Consider the following 14,393-nt stretch of genomic DNA (forward strand, 5'->3'; position numbering starts at 1 on the left):
AACACCCACGCAACACACCCCCAACACCCACGCAACACACCCCCAACACCCACGCAACACACCCCCAACACCCACACACCACACCCCCAACACCCACGCAACACACCCCTAACACCCACGCTACACATCCCCAACACCCACGCAACACACCCAAATTCCCACGCGACGCACCCCCAACACCCACGCAACACACCCCCAACACCCACGCAACACCCCCAACACCCCCACAACACATGTCCCCCATAGGCCACATGTTTGCCCCGCTGTAGCGCAGGTGTCACCAGCACATCCGGCCACAGGTGTGCTAGCGCCTCAGTTCAGCTAACTTGTTCAACCTAAACATATTTTACCTAAATTCAACATGATTAGGCCTTAATGAACCTAATCTTATTTAACTGAGCCTGTCTTTACGTGAACTCAATCTTTTCTAAATGAGCCAGTCCTTACGTAAACCCAATCTTTTCTTACTGAGCCTGTCTTTACGTGAACCTAATATAATATTTTTCTAACTGAGCCTGTCCTTACGTGAACCTAATATAATATTTTTCTAACTGAGCCTGTCCTTACGTGAACCTAATCTTTTCTAACTGAGCCTGTCCTTGCGTGAACCCAATCTTGCCTCACTGAACCTGAACTAGAGAACCCAAACTTAACCTAACTGAACCAGAGAACCTAACGGAATGTAACGCTGAAGTTCACAGTAGAAATTTCACGCGGCATCACATAACTTGGTTGATGACGTCACCAGGGACGTGACGGCGCAATATGGCGTCACGTTGCACGTCACAGCTGCGTCTGTGACGTCAAGGGACGGCAATTTGTTACATAAATTGTCTGGATCTTATGTTGATTTTGTGTTAATATTCTGTCATTTTAATGTCGGGTGGAATGCATGGAAGTGCCATGCGCACAAGCAGCGACCGTTAGAGCAGCAGCCGTACGGATTTTTTTTAAATTATTTATTGTCCACATTAGAATTGCGTTTCATATCGCATGATAACTAATTGAGATTTTAAAGATACTCGAATAACATAATTCTCATGGTAAAACATGGCAAAATATAGCGTTAAGAATGAACTCCCGGCAATGAAAATCACTGCAGTGACGTCACGAAAGCTCTAGTCTTTTGATCACTTAAAAGTGCAGGTGCACTTGACAGCCTGGTTATATATATGACTCAATCCCCGCACCTTGTCACGGGGGTGCGTTGTCCCGCACCTTGTCACGGGGGTGCGTTGTCCCGCACCTTGTCACGGGGGTGCGTTGTCCCGCTTCTTGCCACGGGGGTGCAATATATTCTTTACAGTATGAAACAACCTGGTTCGTAGCTGGTGGCGACGCAGACCCTCCAAATTACCTGTTGCCGCTGTACATTGACGCGGTTACAGCCTTATTCTGCTTTGACTGTGCATTTCCTCAGTCCCGGCTCCAAGAATACCTATCCTATCAAGATTGAAAATCCTGCTTCATTCATTCACTACTAGTCTGAAATAAAAGTTTGAACCTTTGAATTTGATCATTATCTTTAAGGCACGATTGTATGTAATTATTCATCCCCGCCTTGTTACGGGAGTGCGTTGTCCCGCACCTTGTCACGGGGGTGCCCCCAACTCGTGGTGCCAATTTAGAGAAACTAATTAAAAACACAAAATAAACGATGGATCACGTATAGCGAAACCTCAAAAGCTGATTACTTATTGAAGCATTTCGAATTGAGAAAATTCGACGGAAATCTTATATACCTCCACAACAGGTATAATTGTGGCTTCTCGTGACACGGAGAGCGGGAAATTCCCCTAAAATCTATAATTATTTAAGATTGAAGGCCTGCATGAATGACTGCTATGCTGACAAAATATAGGGAACTTAATGAGAGAAAAAAATCTATTCCGCGGAAGTTTCGACTGGCGATGTTACTACCGTCGGTAGTACCTACACAACTGGCAACAAACCTAGACTTGCTAACCATTGCCTTACTGTTGCCAAACCTAGACTTACTAACCATTGCCTTACTGTTGCCAAACCTAGACTTACTAACCATTGCCTTACTGTTGCCAAACCTAGACTTACCAACCATTGCCTTACTAGTGCCATAACTAGACCTACACAAGCTGACAATAGCTTTCCTAGTACTGGCGTCTAGAAGTAGTGTGACTAAATGTGTCCGAATCTTCAGCAGTGCCGACCCGACTGATTGTATATATTAAGTTAATGGCCATAACCTTTCGTTGATGTAGAGAAATTCACAAGAAATTAAAGGAAATATGTTTTAGGGCTGCCACAGAAAGTACAGTTCTGCATCTAGCAGGTATATAGTTTTGCATCACTCAGCACAGTTGTGCCCACTCAGCACAGTTGTGCTAATCCAGCACAGTTGTGCCCACTCAGCACAGTTGTGCTAATCCAGCACAGTTGTGCCCATCCAGCACAGTTGTGCCTATCCAGCACAGTTGTGCCCATCCAGCACAGTTGTGCCCATCCAGCACAGTTGTGCCCATCCAGCACAGTTGTGCCCATCCTGCACTGTTGTGCTAATCCAGCACAGTTGTGCCCATCCAGCACAGTTGTGCCCATCCAGCACAGTTGTGCCCATCCAGCACAGTTGTGCCCATCCAGCACAGTTGTGCCCATCCAGCACAGTTGTGCCCATCCAGCACAGTTGTGCCCATCCAGCACAGTTGTGCCCATCCAGCACAGTTGTGCCCATCCAGCACAGTTGTGCCCATCCAGCACAGTTGTGCCCATCCAGCACAGTTGTGCCCATCCAGCACAGTTGTGCCCATCCAGCACAGTTGTGCCCATCCAGCACAGTTGTGCCCATCCAGCACAGTTGTGCCCATCCAGCACAGTTGTGCCCATCCAGCACAGTTGTGCCCATCCAGCACAGTTGTGCCCATCCAGCACAGTTGTGCCCATCCAGCACAGTTGTGCCCATCCAGCACAGTTGTGCCCATCCAGCACAGTTGTGCCCATCCAGCACAGTTGTGCCCATCCAGCACAGTTGTGCCCATCCAGCACAGTTGTGCCCATCCAGCACAGTTGTGCCCATCCAGCACAGTTGTGCCCATCCAGCACAGTTGTGCCCATCCAGCACAGTTGTGCCCATCCAGCACAGTTGTGCCCATCCAGCACAGTTGTGCCCATCCAGCACAGTTGTGCCCATCCAGCACAGTTGTGCCCATCCAGCACAGTTGTGCCCATCCAGCACAGTTGTGCCCATCCAGCACAGTTGTGCCCATCCAGCACAGTTGTGCCCATCCAGCACAGTTGTGCCCATCCAGCACAGTTGTGCCCATCCAGCACAGTTGTGCCCATCCAGCACAGTTGTGCCCATCCAGCACAGTTGTGCCCATCCAGCACAGTTGTGCCCATCCAGCACAGTTGTGCCCATCCAGCACAGTTGTGCCCATCCAGCACAGTTGTGCCCATCCAGCACAGTTGTGCCCATCCAGCACAGNGGCGTTGAAGAAATAGGCCCATGGCCTGTTGCCGATTCTTGAACTTTTCGTGACTTGATTCACAAGGGATCCGGCCTTTGGAACCCGATCTTTCCATAATTGACGATTGATTGAGATAGCTGCTGGACTTATTGCCTTGTCCGTAATTTGCTAGGCATTTTAAGACTTAACATATGTATGCTAACATACTCGGAGCTTCAACGATGCCATCAGGGAGGCTGTTAAGTAATGATGCTGTTATGCAGAAGTAATGTTGCAAGTAAAGCTCCAATGTTGAGCAGGAGTTTTTGCGCTTTTTGTGTGAGAGAAATGGAGAGTGAAGTGCTATACAGTGTTGTTCACTTATACAACTAAAGAGAGTGGAGTGCTATTCAGTATTGTTCACTTATACAACTAAAGAGAGTGGAGTGCTATTCAGTATTGTTCACCTCTACAATTATAGAGAGTGGAGCGCTATACAGTATTGTTCACNCAATTATATAGAGTGGAGTGCTATATAGTATTGTTCACCTCTACAATTATAGAGAGTGGAGTGCTATATAGTATTGTTCACCTCTACAATTATAGAGAGTGGAGTGCTATATAGTATTGTTCACCTCTACAATTATAGAGAGTGGAGTGCTATATAGTATTGTTCACCTCTACAATTATAGAGAGTGGAATGCTATGTTATCTTGTTCAGCTCTACAATTGTGAAGTGATCCAAATTAATGTTTATCTCTACAACTATAAAGAGTGCAGTAATATACATTAAGGTTTACCTCTATAATTACATTCAACGAACGCTTTTCCAACTTATAATGTTATTTAGTATCAGTTCTATTCCTGCTCGCACCAAATGGTGAGGTCACATGCAAAGAAAAGTATACAAGATTCAAGAGAACGACTTCATCATAAAATTTTTTTTTAACAAAAACAAGACCCGACGAAATAGCAATAAAACTATCGTACTAATTTATTCATATTTACTTCACTTCAGCCATGCGGACAGGTCAATATTTATCTTATAAAAATAGGAAATAATATTCAGAGATGAGAAGGTGGAGTGTCCAGCGAAGCTCTCCACTTGACATAAGTTTCAACACGCACACACATAAACATTCAGCTGCCGCCGTGCATTTCAACTTAATTACACATAGGTACACTATATCAGGAATAAACAAGTATTCAACAAATTTCACAGCTTACATAAACTGAAAATAACAATAAGCATAATGGCCGAGCAGCTTAACATAGCCCAGCAGCGATGCTTGAGAATACTCACATGAATGAATGGGTCAAATAATGCAAATAGTGACACAACTTCTCCTCGTAGCACCGATACGCACTTTTTTCGGAATAAACTGCATCAGGATGACCCATGCAACAAAAAGTGCGTTGCTAGACGGAAGAAGTGCCACGCCTTTCTCTGAACACCAAATAATAAATGACTTTCTAAAGCAAAGGCCGTCCACAAAATGGCATATTTGCTGCAGCATCTTAGAAAATTAACTGACTTGCCTGAGTATCTCAAGGAGTAGAGACGAACGGCACTGCTGCTCGCAACGTAAGTTCACATTTGCACCATAAAATTGTAAACCACGCGCTCGAAGATTTTCTTATTTATTAGAATAATTCTCGACAACTAAGAAGAAAAAGATCACTCCTGTGACTAGACACGACAGAGGAGCTTCAACGTCAGCCTAACTCACGGAGGTGATTGTTCTTGGCGGGATTCAGGAAACTATTTTAAATTTAAGCCCTATTTTAATATGCAAAAATATCGTGTCTATTTGAGAGAATATTCAAATTACATAAGCAGATAGATTCAGTTGAGGGATTCGTCGGTAGAAGCCTATTCATTGGTGCTATAAATAACATAACAAAACATGATTTAATCTCAAGACGTCAGAACTTATAAAATCATATCTAACGTAAGTATATCCAATAAGTAGTTTATTAAGAAATTTCTTACACAATAAGTAAGACCACATTTGTCTTCAGGACCAACGTAGCATAAGGCGGAACATTTCTTTAAACCTGACCGTTCAGCCGTTATAACAAAAGCTTGTTCCAGAAACAAGCGGTGGCCTTATGAGTATATAAATAACATCTAAAGCAGCTCTCGGACAAATGACTATTGTTATCGCCCCAAGTTTTACGAAATAATTAAAATCTGAAAGTATCTGACTGATATTGGCCGACAGAACATATGGCAAAAGAGAGCATCAGATTCGACAGCCTGCACCACATTTAGAAATAACATGGCTGAAAATTAGCAATTAATCTATGAACAATTGAAATATTGTCATTAATAAAATGTTCTTAACAAACATAACAATTAGGGTTTTCTGATTGATTTTGATATAGATGAACAAGCTTTAAATCAGTTTGACAAAAAAATGTAAAAAGTTTTTAATGTCATCTGATGGGCAGAGACTGCAAACATACATTCCAATTCAGATTGAATTAAAAAATTCGTAGAGGAGCATCGATACAGATATCATTAAAATACAAATAATCAATCAAAAGACACTAACCATCATACCACAAGACACAGACCATCACGCCACAAGACACTGACCATCACGCCACAAGACACAGATCATCACGCCACAAGACTAACCATCACGCCACAAGACACTCATGCCACATGGCATGCTGCCCCCGAGCACCGCACCAGAGCGTCCAGCAGTGCGTGGTAGTACAACAGCTGTTCGGCGCTGAGCCGCCCCGCCGCGTTCATCAGTTGGCTGGGGTCTTCGCTGAGGTCGTAGAACTCGACAAACTCCTCCTGGTCCTGCCACCTGCAGAACACCACGTCCTTCGCCGTCCTGACGCTACCAGGCTCACTATATATTGTAGTTCTCCCTTTGAGTTTTTGGTGCTTATGAGTTATTGTTGTTCCCGAGTCTTTTGAATGATCGTCCTGATCTTCTTTCAGTCGAGACCGTGAACTATTCTGAATGTTAATATCAGACACCGAAGCGTCATTCGAAGTATAAATAGCATCATCGGACACCAAACGGATCTGGCGCACACAGGCAAAGCTGCTGTTCCAGGAGTCCGTGCATTTGCAGTCGAACTCAGGATCGCAGCCGTACATCCCTGGCCCGAGGTGCCCGCATGCTCCGTCGGTGCGAGCAAACCCTTCCCCGGAGTGCTCCACCAGGAGGGTTCGGCTGCCAAGCCAAAGCGACGGAGACTTAGAACGCAACTCTGAGGCACCCTCCTTAACCTCATGACGTAATAAAAAAGATTTCAAGGAGACACCATCCATATCCTTTGGTACCGCGACGCCAGCCAAACTCAGTAATGTGGGTGCAAGGTCCACGTTGCTGATGGGGTGAGGCAGAGTAACGCCTTTGCCCACCCCAGGACCGCGTATAACAAACGGAACTCTGATATCAAACTCGTAGGGCTGTCTCTTGTCGTAAGGCAGGGAGAACTGATCGAGATGAAAGCCGTTGTCTGACGTAAAAATTATGTAAGTATCATCCAGCAATTCTTTTTCATGCAGGGACTCCACTATTTTCTTCAGCATGTCATCGACAGAAAGGAGCGTTCTTAACCGATTCCTGAAAATGTCGTCCACCTTGTCGAGAAGCTCTTCACGTAGAGGCTGCTCACCGAGTCTCAGCAGCCAGTGCTTGGTGCCGTCATTCCTCACGTTGAAGTTCGCAGTTCGAGGAGCCTTTAAATCTGGAAATTTGTCCTCATACTTCGGCTGAGGCGTGAAGGGTGCATGGGGCGCCGGCGTGGACAGCATCATGAAGAAGGGAGCCTCGTGTTGTGGCAGGTCGTGACTCTTGGGCGGCAGCGAGGCGAGGAACTGCAGGGCCTGCTTCTCGATGACGCTGGTGAGGTAGTCTGCGTCGGGGTGATCGCCGTGCCACACCTCGCTGCCGTTGATGGACAGCGAGTAGTTGTAGTACCTGGAGTTGCCGACCAGGCCTTGCCACCAATGCCAACCTGGGGGTACATGAGCAGGACCTCCGCTCTCCGCCCTGCCGTACTGGTTCAAGTATTTGCCCGCGAAAAAAGTACGGTAGCCCGCAATCTGTAGGTGCACTGCCAACGTTGCTTTCTCAGGCCCATTCTGTACGTAATGTTTCAGATTAGCAATACTAATTAACACGTTTTTCTTAGCTTAGCTTCGCGTTTGTTTGTTTGTTTGTTTGTTGTTAACATTGACAACGAAAATTAACCCACTTCTGATTGCTCTAGAGATCTGAATAAAGCGAAAATCATACAACACACGAATTTTGGAAATTTGATGGTGAACGTACAGCCCGACCCACGTTTTTTGGGCGAGCCATAATTTATTTTCTACTTTTTAGTCCACAAGAAAAACGTGTTTTTTTTCAAGTTTTTTTTTAGTATTTTATTTTCTCCTTTTTAGTACGTTGCTACACATGAAAAACGTTGTTGCGAGCCAATTTACTTGCCTTGACGTACGTATCGATGATACGCAGCGTCAGCGCCTGCTCGTCTATAACGTCAGCGCCCGCACGTCATACTATATATATACTATTAATATATACTTTACCAAATTAAGCTAATTTAGGTCTCTATTGCTAGTTTTTATGATTGTATCTGAAATTGTTAGGCAAATATAGCCTGCATGCCGAATTTCAGATCTCTAGAGCAATCAGAAGTGGGTTAATTTTCGTTGTCAATGTTAACAACAAACAAACGCGAAGCTGAGTAAAGAAAAACGTGTTAAAAACAAACTTTCTTAATATGATACTGATTGCCTATCCATTATATTTAGTTGTCAACAAACACCTCCAGCAAATAGGAGGAGATACAAGATAAGTTTTCGTGGATAAAGAAGTTAAGAGTCACAATAAAATGTTCACGCTTCAGGTTCAAACGCACGAGTTGTATGACTGCTACAAGTGGCTGACTGGAACAGTCACACAGATGTATGACTGCTAACAAGTGGCTGACTGGAACAGTCACACAGTTGTATGACTGCTACAAGTGGCTGACTGAAACAGTCACACGTAGGATTGTAATACAAGCTTCTTTCTCTTGCATCCAGTCATGTGCAATCATGAATAATAAATATATAAATCGCTTCATTGTGACCAATATCTCAAGGAATGATGTATTTTCAGAAATTCATTATCTTTATGTCTATTTATACATTAAAAAAGTTTACTAGTTATACCTATATAAGAAAAAATAATGATAATTAGATCCTCTTGCGTGAAAAATTTTATATGGACTTAATGGGCTGAGTATGAATAATCTTGGCAGGAAATATTGCTACCGGTAGCAATCAACAGTAAAATTAGTAGATACTGAGAGAGGAAAAACCGTCATCTTTGCAATGTTTATCTCTCAGTAATTCAACAATCTAATCCATCTAGAAAAATTCAAGATATATGATTTAAACATTTCTTGAAGATTAAAACAAATATTTTATTGAATGCATGGGGTTATTGTGGTTAACCTAATTTGACGCACCGTGCATGGAAGTCGGTTTCCTGCAAGAGGAAACAAACCTCTAATTCCTGCTAGATGCATGCCTTCACAGTTAAAGTAAAATAATAATTCAAAGTTGCAATTATTTGTGCATTAAATGAAAAGACTCATTGACTGACCAAGTATCCGTTTTCTAAAATTCATGGGTGACTTATTTACTGATTAATAAGAGTTGTTTGAAGTTGAGTGTATCCCCAAGACTCGGTTTTTTCCCCAAATTTTATCGCTTTGTATTTACTGTGCTAGGAAGCTCTCTTGAATAAGATTCTTACAGCTACCCGGAGGATCGCACCTGCCAGACGCGGTCACTGCAGTGGCCCTCGAGAGAGTTGTTAATGGCGCCGTGGTTGTGCACATAACGACCAGTCAAGATGGATGACCTGCACATTATGGCTTGCATTAAATGACGTGGAAGAGAATGTCAAAAGCAGGAAGCTTATTGGTTATTAGCATTAGAAGCAAATCCTATTAAATGGAATGTGTCATCAAAGATTGAGTCAAACTTGAGTAGTTCATAGTGACTGAGATATAGGAAAGTCAAAAGAAGTAAACGCAAATTTTGAAGATTAGCCTCCACTTAAGAGAAACATGCAAGTAAGTTACAAGTTTCTTATTTTGATTCAAAAAGTCAACCACATTCACTTATCTTCTTTAAGCTTTGGAATGAAAATTATTAATGGAATGGAAGAACAGGATGTCATCATTAGATAAAATTTAATCATGGTTAAAGCACAACATGAAAACCAGACCATGAGATTGAGAGATGATAAAATATATGGATGATTTTCTTGAATTCATCAATAATATTGTAGAATGATCATGTTAATGCAGGAATTACTGGCAAGTCTCCACATTTTCCATGAAAGATGATGTGATAAAAGAAGTATTTTCCAGTTGTCAAGCAGAAACATACCTACTATTGTAAAAACCACTCTCAAGTTTTACTCAAGTTTTTCAGCAATATAAAAGGAATTTTATGACCTAAAGACTGGAATTAAATGAAAAGATTAGAAAGAACACCTGCTGGGGCAGCAGAGAGGAGTGTCAACATAAGCATTGGAGAGGACGGTTCCTTGTCGGACGAGTAGCTCCCGCAGGTTAGTCATGTGCTCGGCTCCCAGCAACACAACATCTTGATCGTCGGTCAAGAACAGCACCAAGTTGGGACAAACCTTCTCAATTTTCTGAAAAACACAAACTTATATCAGGAATGGACATTAAAAAATAAAAAAAATATTCAGGACAATTAAAATACATATCATAGTATGATGATAGTAGTACATAAATGTTGGGTCTCTTGGCTCTTAAGGAAATAGTGAGTTGTTGTTTTCAGTTCAATCATATTTTGGATCTACCTATAACAATAAAGCAGCGGTATTCTACCTCATAAATATTCTGCAATATCATTTAGGATGATACCTATTGTATTGTATTGAAATGATATTCTGTGAGTATTGATGATATTAAGTATTACATAGTACATAGGTACCGGTATATCAAATTCTTACACTAGAATCATTTGGAGTGTGCAGAGATGACAACAGGGCTTCAGGAGTTGCATATTTCTTAGGCTCAATGTAAGAGAAGTAGAACACCAATGTAAATAAACATAATCCAAGGAACAGGTATATTCTATGTAATATCACATTCTGGGAATTGGTAGGCGCCACTGGTCTCTTTACATGAGCAATCATCTGTGGATATGATAACTTACACCATTAAAACATTATGCCACTTATAATAATCAGCAATTAGAATTGTCAACTACTGAATGACAGAGATAGGATTAGAATTGTCAAGTACTGAATGACAGAGATAGGATTAGAATTGTCAACTACTGAATGACAGAGATAGGTATGCAATTAAAAAGTTGGAAATTTGAACTACAAATTACAAAAATACCAAATTACAGAAATACAAGGTTTGATCCACCCACAAACAGGGTAATAAGGGATGGACAGGGTAAATCAAGACAGTTGTCCCACAGTTTGTAGAAATGTTGTAGCAACTAAACTAATCAAAATATTGCAAGACTAAAAATAGTGGCATAAAGTTTAACATTTTTACTATCTATCATCAGGCATCGGACACTTTGATAGCAAAGGCATGAAGCATGGGCATGCAACAGTGTTGACCATTGGCATTGGCTTTATCAATCATAAAGCACACATGTTTGTGACAATTGTCAGGCATCAGCCACATCAATCATAAAGTGCATGTGCCCGTATCAACCATGGGGTATTGGTGATGGTTACACTTTTAATTTAACAAAGCATATTGGCAACTTTCTTCACCGGCATACATCCTAAAATGAACCTCCGGCATATAGGCGGCAGGCCGCACCTTCCTGACCATGGAATTGCCATATTAGGGTAAACGCGGTATATTCCGACACATTAAGGACGCATCGAGAAATGAAAAACTATAAAAAAAACTGTATGCGTTACGTAACTTCTGTTGGCTTCGCGTGACTCACAAAACACCGGACTATGCGTCAGCAACGATGAAACGTCACAAAATGTTGCCATATCTATTAAAAAGCCTTTAGAATGGAAACCTACCAAATCCCTATATTCCGTCACTAGATGATCTCACTGGGTAGTGTGCATTGTCTCTCTTTGGATCTCAATATTTTCCTGCTAGATCGCCAAGACCTAGTGTTTTGGCATTAGTTCGATGCACAAATGTATGACTATGACGTCACCATTTCAACCATCAAGAACGCATGGAACTAAAATAAAGCTTAATATAAAGGAAAAACTAGAGAGGTGATGGAATTACCCACGATGTCGGAATATACCGTGTTTACCCTATTTGATCATTCATAAATGCATTAAAAAAATTTGGTGGCATTGGCATATATTTTTAGTGCATTGCCCCTGTTTTGCTTGCCATGTCCATACATCCATCTATCGATCCATCCGTCTGTTTGTCTATCCGTGACTTCATGTTTTTGTCGACAAGAAAATGCGCTCGGTCACTCACGTCTCACTGCAGAGTGCAGTCAGTACCGAATTATTTTTTTTCATTGTGGATGTAATAAGTAGGCTAAGTGGAGATGATTTTCCTTATAGTCCAAACTCGGGAAGATGTAGGTTTTTTTAGGAATATTACTGCACAAAAAGGGCTTACTGAAATTAGCTACTGATTTCATTACCTACAATTTGAGGCTACAAATTCATGATGATATCAAAATAATCACAACAGTCACAACTTAGTTCTACAAGACTACAACTTCTACTGTTCTGGTAAATTCTTCATATAAATTAAATACCCCCGTTATCTACCGCAGCTCTAACCGGTATATTTTTTAAAAGGCCTCCCACACTCACCATTCCAACAAAAAAAAAGGAATTGATTTTATTAATTAAAAACAGGGAATGGTTGTATAATTGTAGAGGAATTTGTTGTTGTTGCGATGTTGTCCCTTTGATGGTGATTAGGTGACTGGTGAGGAAGGTAGAAGCATTTGAAGAAGCCGCAGCAGCAGGAAAAATGACCAGGTGCTTTACGGAACACTGGCTTTTTTCCGCAGTTGCGGGAATTCTCGAAAAAATTTGTCTCGTCGTTTCTGTAATTTTGGATAATCATTAAAATTTCCTCTCATGTGAATAGAAACATATTGTGGGCAAAATAATTCACAGAAGCAAATGTTTGAAAAACTTTTCAAATTTTAGGAAGAATGGCTTGCTTTCTCTAAAGAGACTGCAGAAAATGTCATTGAAAATTATCACAGTTGCCATGGTTTTTTTATCAAAAACGATGTCAAAGCAGTGTTTAAGAACCATTGGTGTTTCTTTCTCAGATAGGCATGGTTGTTTAACTGCGAATTCAATACTCATATTTCATAGGCACGTTCTCGCTGCGATACTCCAAATTCTGTGAGGGGGCAAGGAAGTAAGTTCACTCCACTTTATGGCCTTCTTGTCATTCACGGTGAGAAAATAATCAGCGCTGACTCTCAGTTACAAATCTATCAGTTGGTCACAGAACCGACTACCTGACAAGTGGGCAGGGTGGCCCAGTGGAGTTCAGAGTACTAGAATTGGAGCAGAGAGGCGCGGGTTCGATCCCAGCTCTGTGCGCCAGTTTCTTGTCAGAATCGGCGAGGCCGGGCGGTTAAGCACAGCAGAATTGTAGCAGTGAGTTGCGAGTTCGAGACCGCAAAATGCTGTGAATGTTCTGCGATGTTAAGAATCGGNGATCTGCCGGCAATAAAACCATGTTGACAATCTGATATGAGATGGTGAGCAGTCAAGTGATCGATAATCCTATCCCTCACAACAGATTCCATCAGCTTACAAACAACACTTGTCAGACTGACAGGGCGATAGTTGCCGGGGCTGCTTTTGTCACCTTTTTTGAACAATGGTGTTACTTGAGCTTCTTTCCAGTCGGACGGCAAAGTTCCTTCGTTCAAGGTTTTTTGAAAGAATTCTGTCAATGGGCCGGCCAGAACGGTTGCTAATTCTTTGAGCAATCTGGGATGGAAGCCGTCTGGTCCACATGACTTGTTGGGATTTTGAGCTACCAGGCGCTTGAGAACCTCTTCTTCGTGTATTTCAAAACCTGTTAGCTTCGAGCCGACTGGGCGCTCCTCAATATCTGGAATACTGTTCAAGTCCTCATCTGTGAACACACTGCTGAAGAACTGACATATGGCGACCGCTTGCCACATCTCGGACAGATTTACACCCGGCGACCACCATCTTAGCTATTATCGACTATTGTATTGCATTAACTATTATCGACTATTGACATTATCGACTATTGTGAACATTATTTCACACCAACGCGGTGTTGGATCACGCAGCTGTAACGATGAGTGATGAATACATGTAAGTTGTCCCTCCCTCTCATGCGCACACTTTAGGCACGTGAAGTCCGTAGACTGTTGTGGTAGTGGCTGCGTGTATACCGGCCACGGTCGCTATTAGTTTATTTCTCGCATTCTGCCGGCAAGAGAACGGTTAAATTTTATTAATATTTTGTATTGTTTTATCGCTCCTACCTATACTTTCTTCTATTATTTCTCGCACCTCTCTCTTCCCGAGAAGAATATATTATCAGGTTCTGAGAAATTGGAAGTTTTTATATACAATCATTTCAATATAATAGGCATGTCTTGCATGCCAAGATAATAAAAACATTCGTTCTATCAGAAATATATTATTATTGGAAAAACGCTATAACTTAAAGGGTTGCGTGTTGTAACACAGAGTTGCTAGAACTTTAAGGGTTGCGTGTTGCAAAACTGAGGCGCTAGAACTTGAAGGGTTGCGTGTTGTAGAACTGAGGCGCTAGAACTTGAAGGGTTGCGTGTTGTAAAACTGAGGCTCTAGAACTTGAAGGGTTGCGTGTTGTAAAACTGAGGCGCTAGAAGTTGAAGGGTTGCGTGTTGTAAAACTAAGGCGCTAGAACTTGAAGGGTTGCGTGTTGTAAAACTGAGGCTCTAGAAGTTGA

At 42.1% G+C, this 14,393-nt stretch overlaps 1 protein-coding gene across 1 annotated transcript; it reads right to left on the reverse strand.

Moving 5' to 3' along the window:
* Window positions 1-4,408: 4,408 nt before the first annotated feature.
* On the reverse strand, window positions 4,409-10,634 carry LOC108680029 (N-acetylglucosamine-6-sulfatase-like). Its single transcript, XM_018168794.2, has 4 exons — window positions 10,439-10,634; window positions 9,951-10,114; window positions 9,223-9,310; window positions 4,409-7,536 (listed from the first exon to the last, which is right to left on the reverse strand). Exons 1-4 carry the CDS (start codon window positions 10,622-10,624, stop codon window positions 6,082-6,084), a joined length of 1,893 nt encoding a protein of 630 aa, XP_018024283.1. The 5' UTR covers window positions 10,625-10,634; the 3' UTR covers window positions 4,409-6,081.
* Window positions 10,635-14,393: the final 3,759 nt, after the last annotated feature.

The sequence above is a fragment of the Hyalella azteca genome, unplaced genomic scaffold (genome assembly GCF_000764305.2).
Source record: "Hyalella azteca isolate HAZT.00-mixed unplaced genomic scaffold, Hazt_2.0.2 contig4053, whole genome shotgun sequence".
Taxonomy (NCBI): Eukaryota; Metazoa; Arthropoda; class Malacostraca; order Amphipoda; family Hyalellidae; genus Hyalella; species Hyalella azteca.

Excerpts from the sequence above, each read along its gene's own strand:
- LOC108680029 (XM_018168794.2), bottom strand. The coding sequence starts at position 10,624 with ATGATTGCTCATGTAAAGAGACCAGTGGCGCCTACCAATTCCCAGAAT. Across the intron at positions 10,115-10,438 it reads ACACTCCAAATGATTCTAGT|AAAATTGAGAAGGTTTGTCC; the intron begins GTAAGAATTTGA and ends TGTGTTTTTCAG. Across the intron at positions 9,311-9,950 it reads CCTCTCTGCTGCCCCAGCAG|GTCATCCATCTTGACTGGTC; the intron begins GTGTTCTTTCTA and ends CATAATGTGCAG.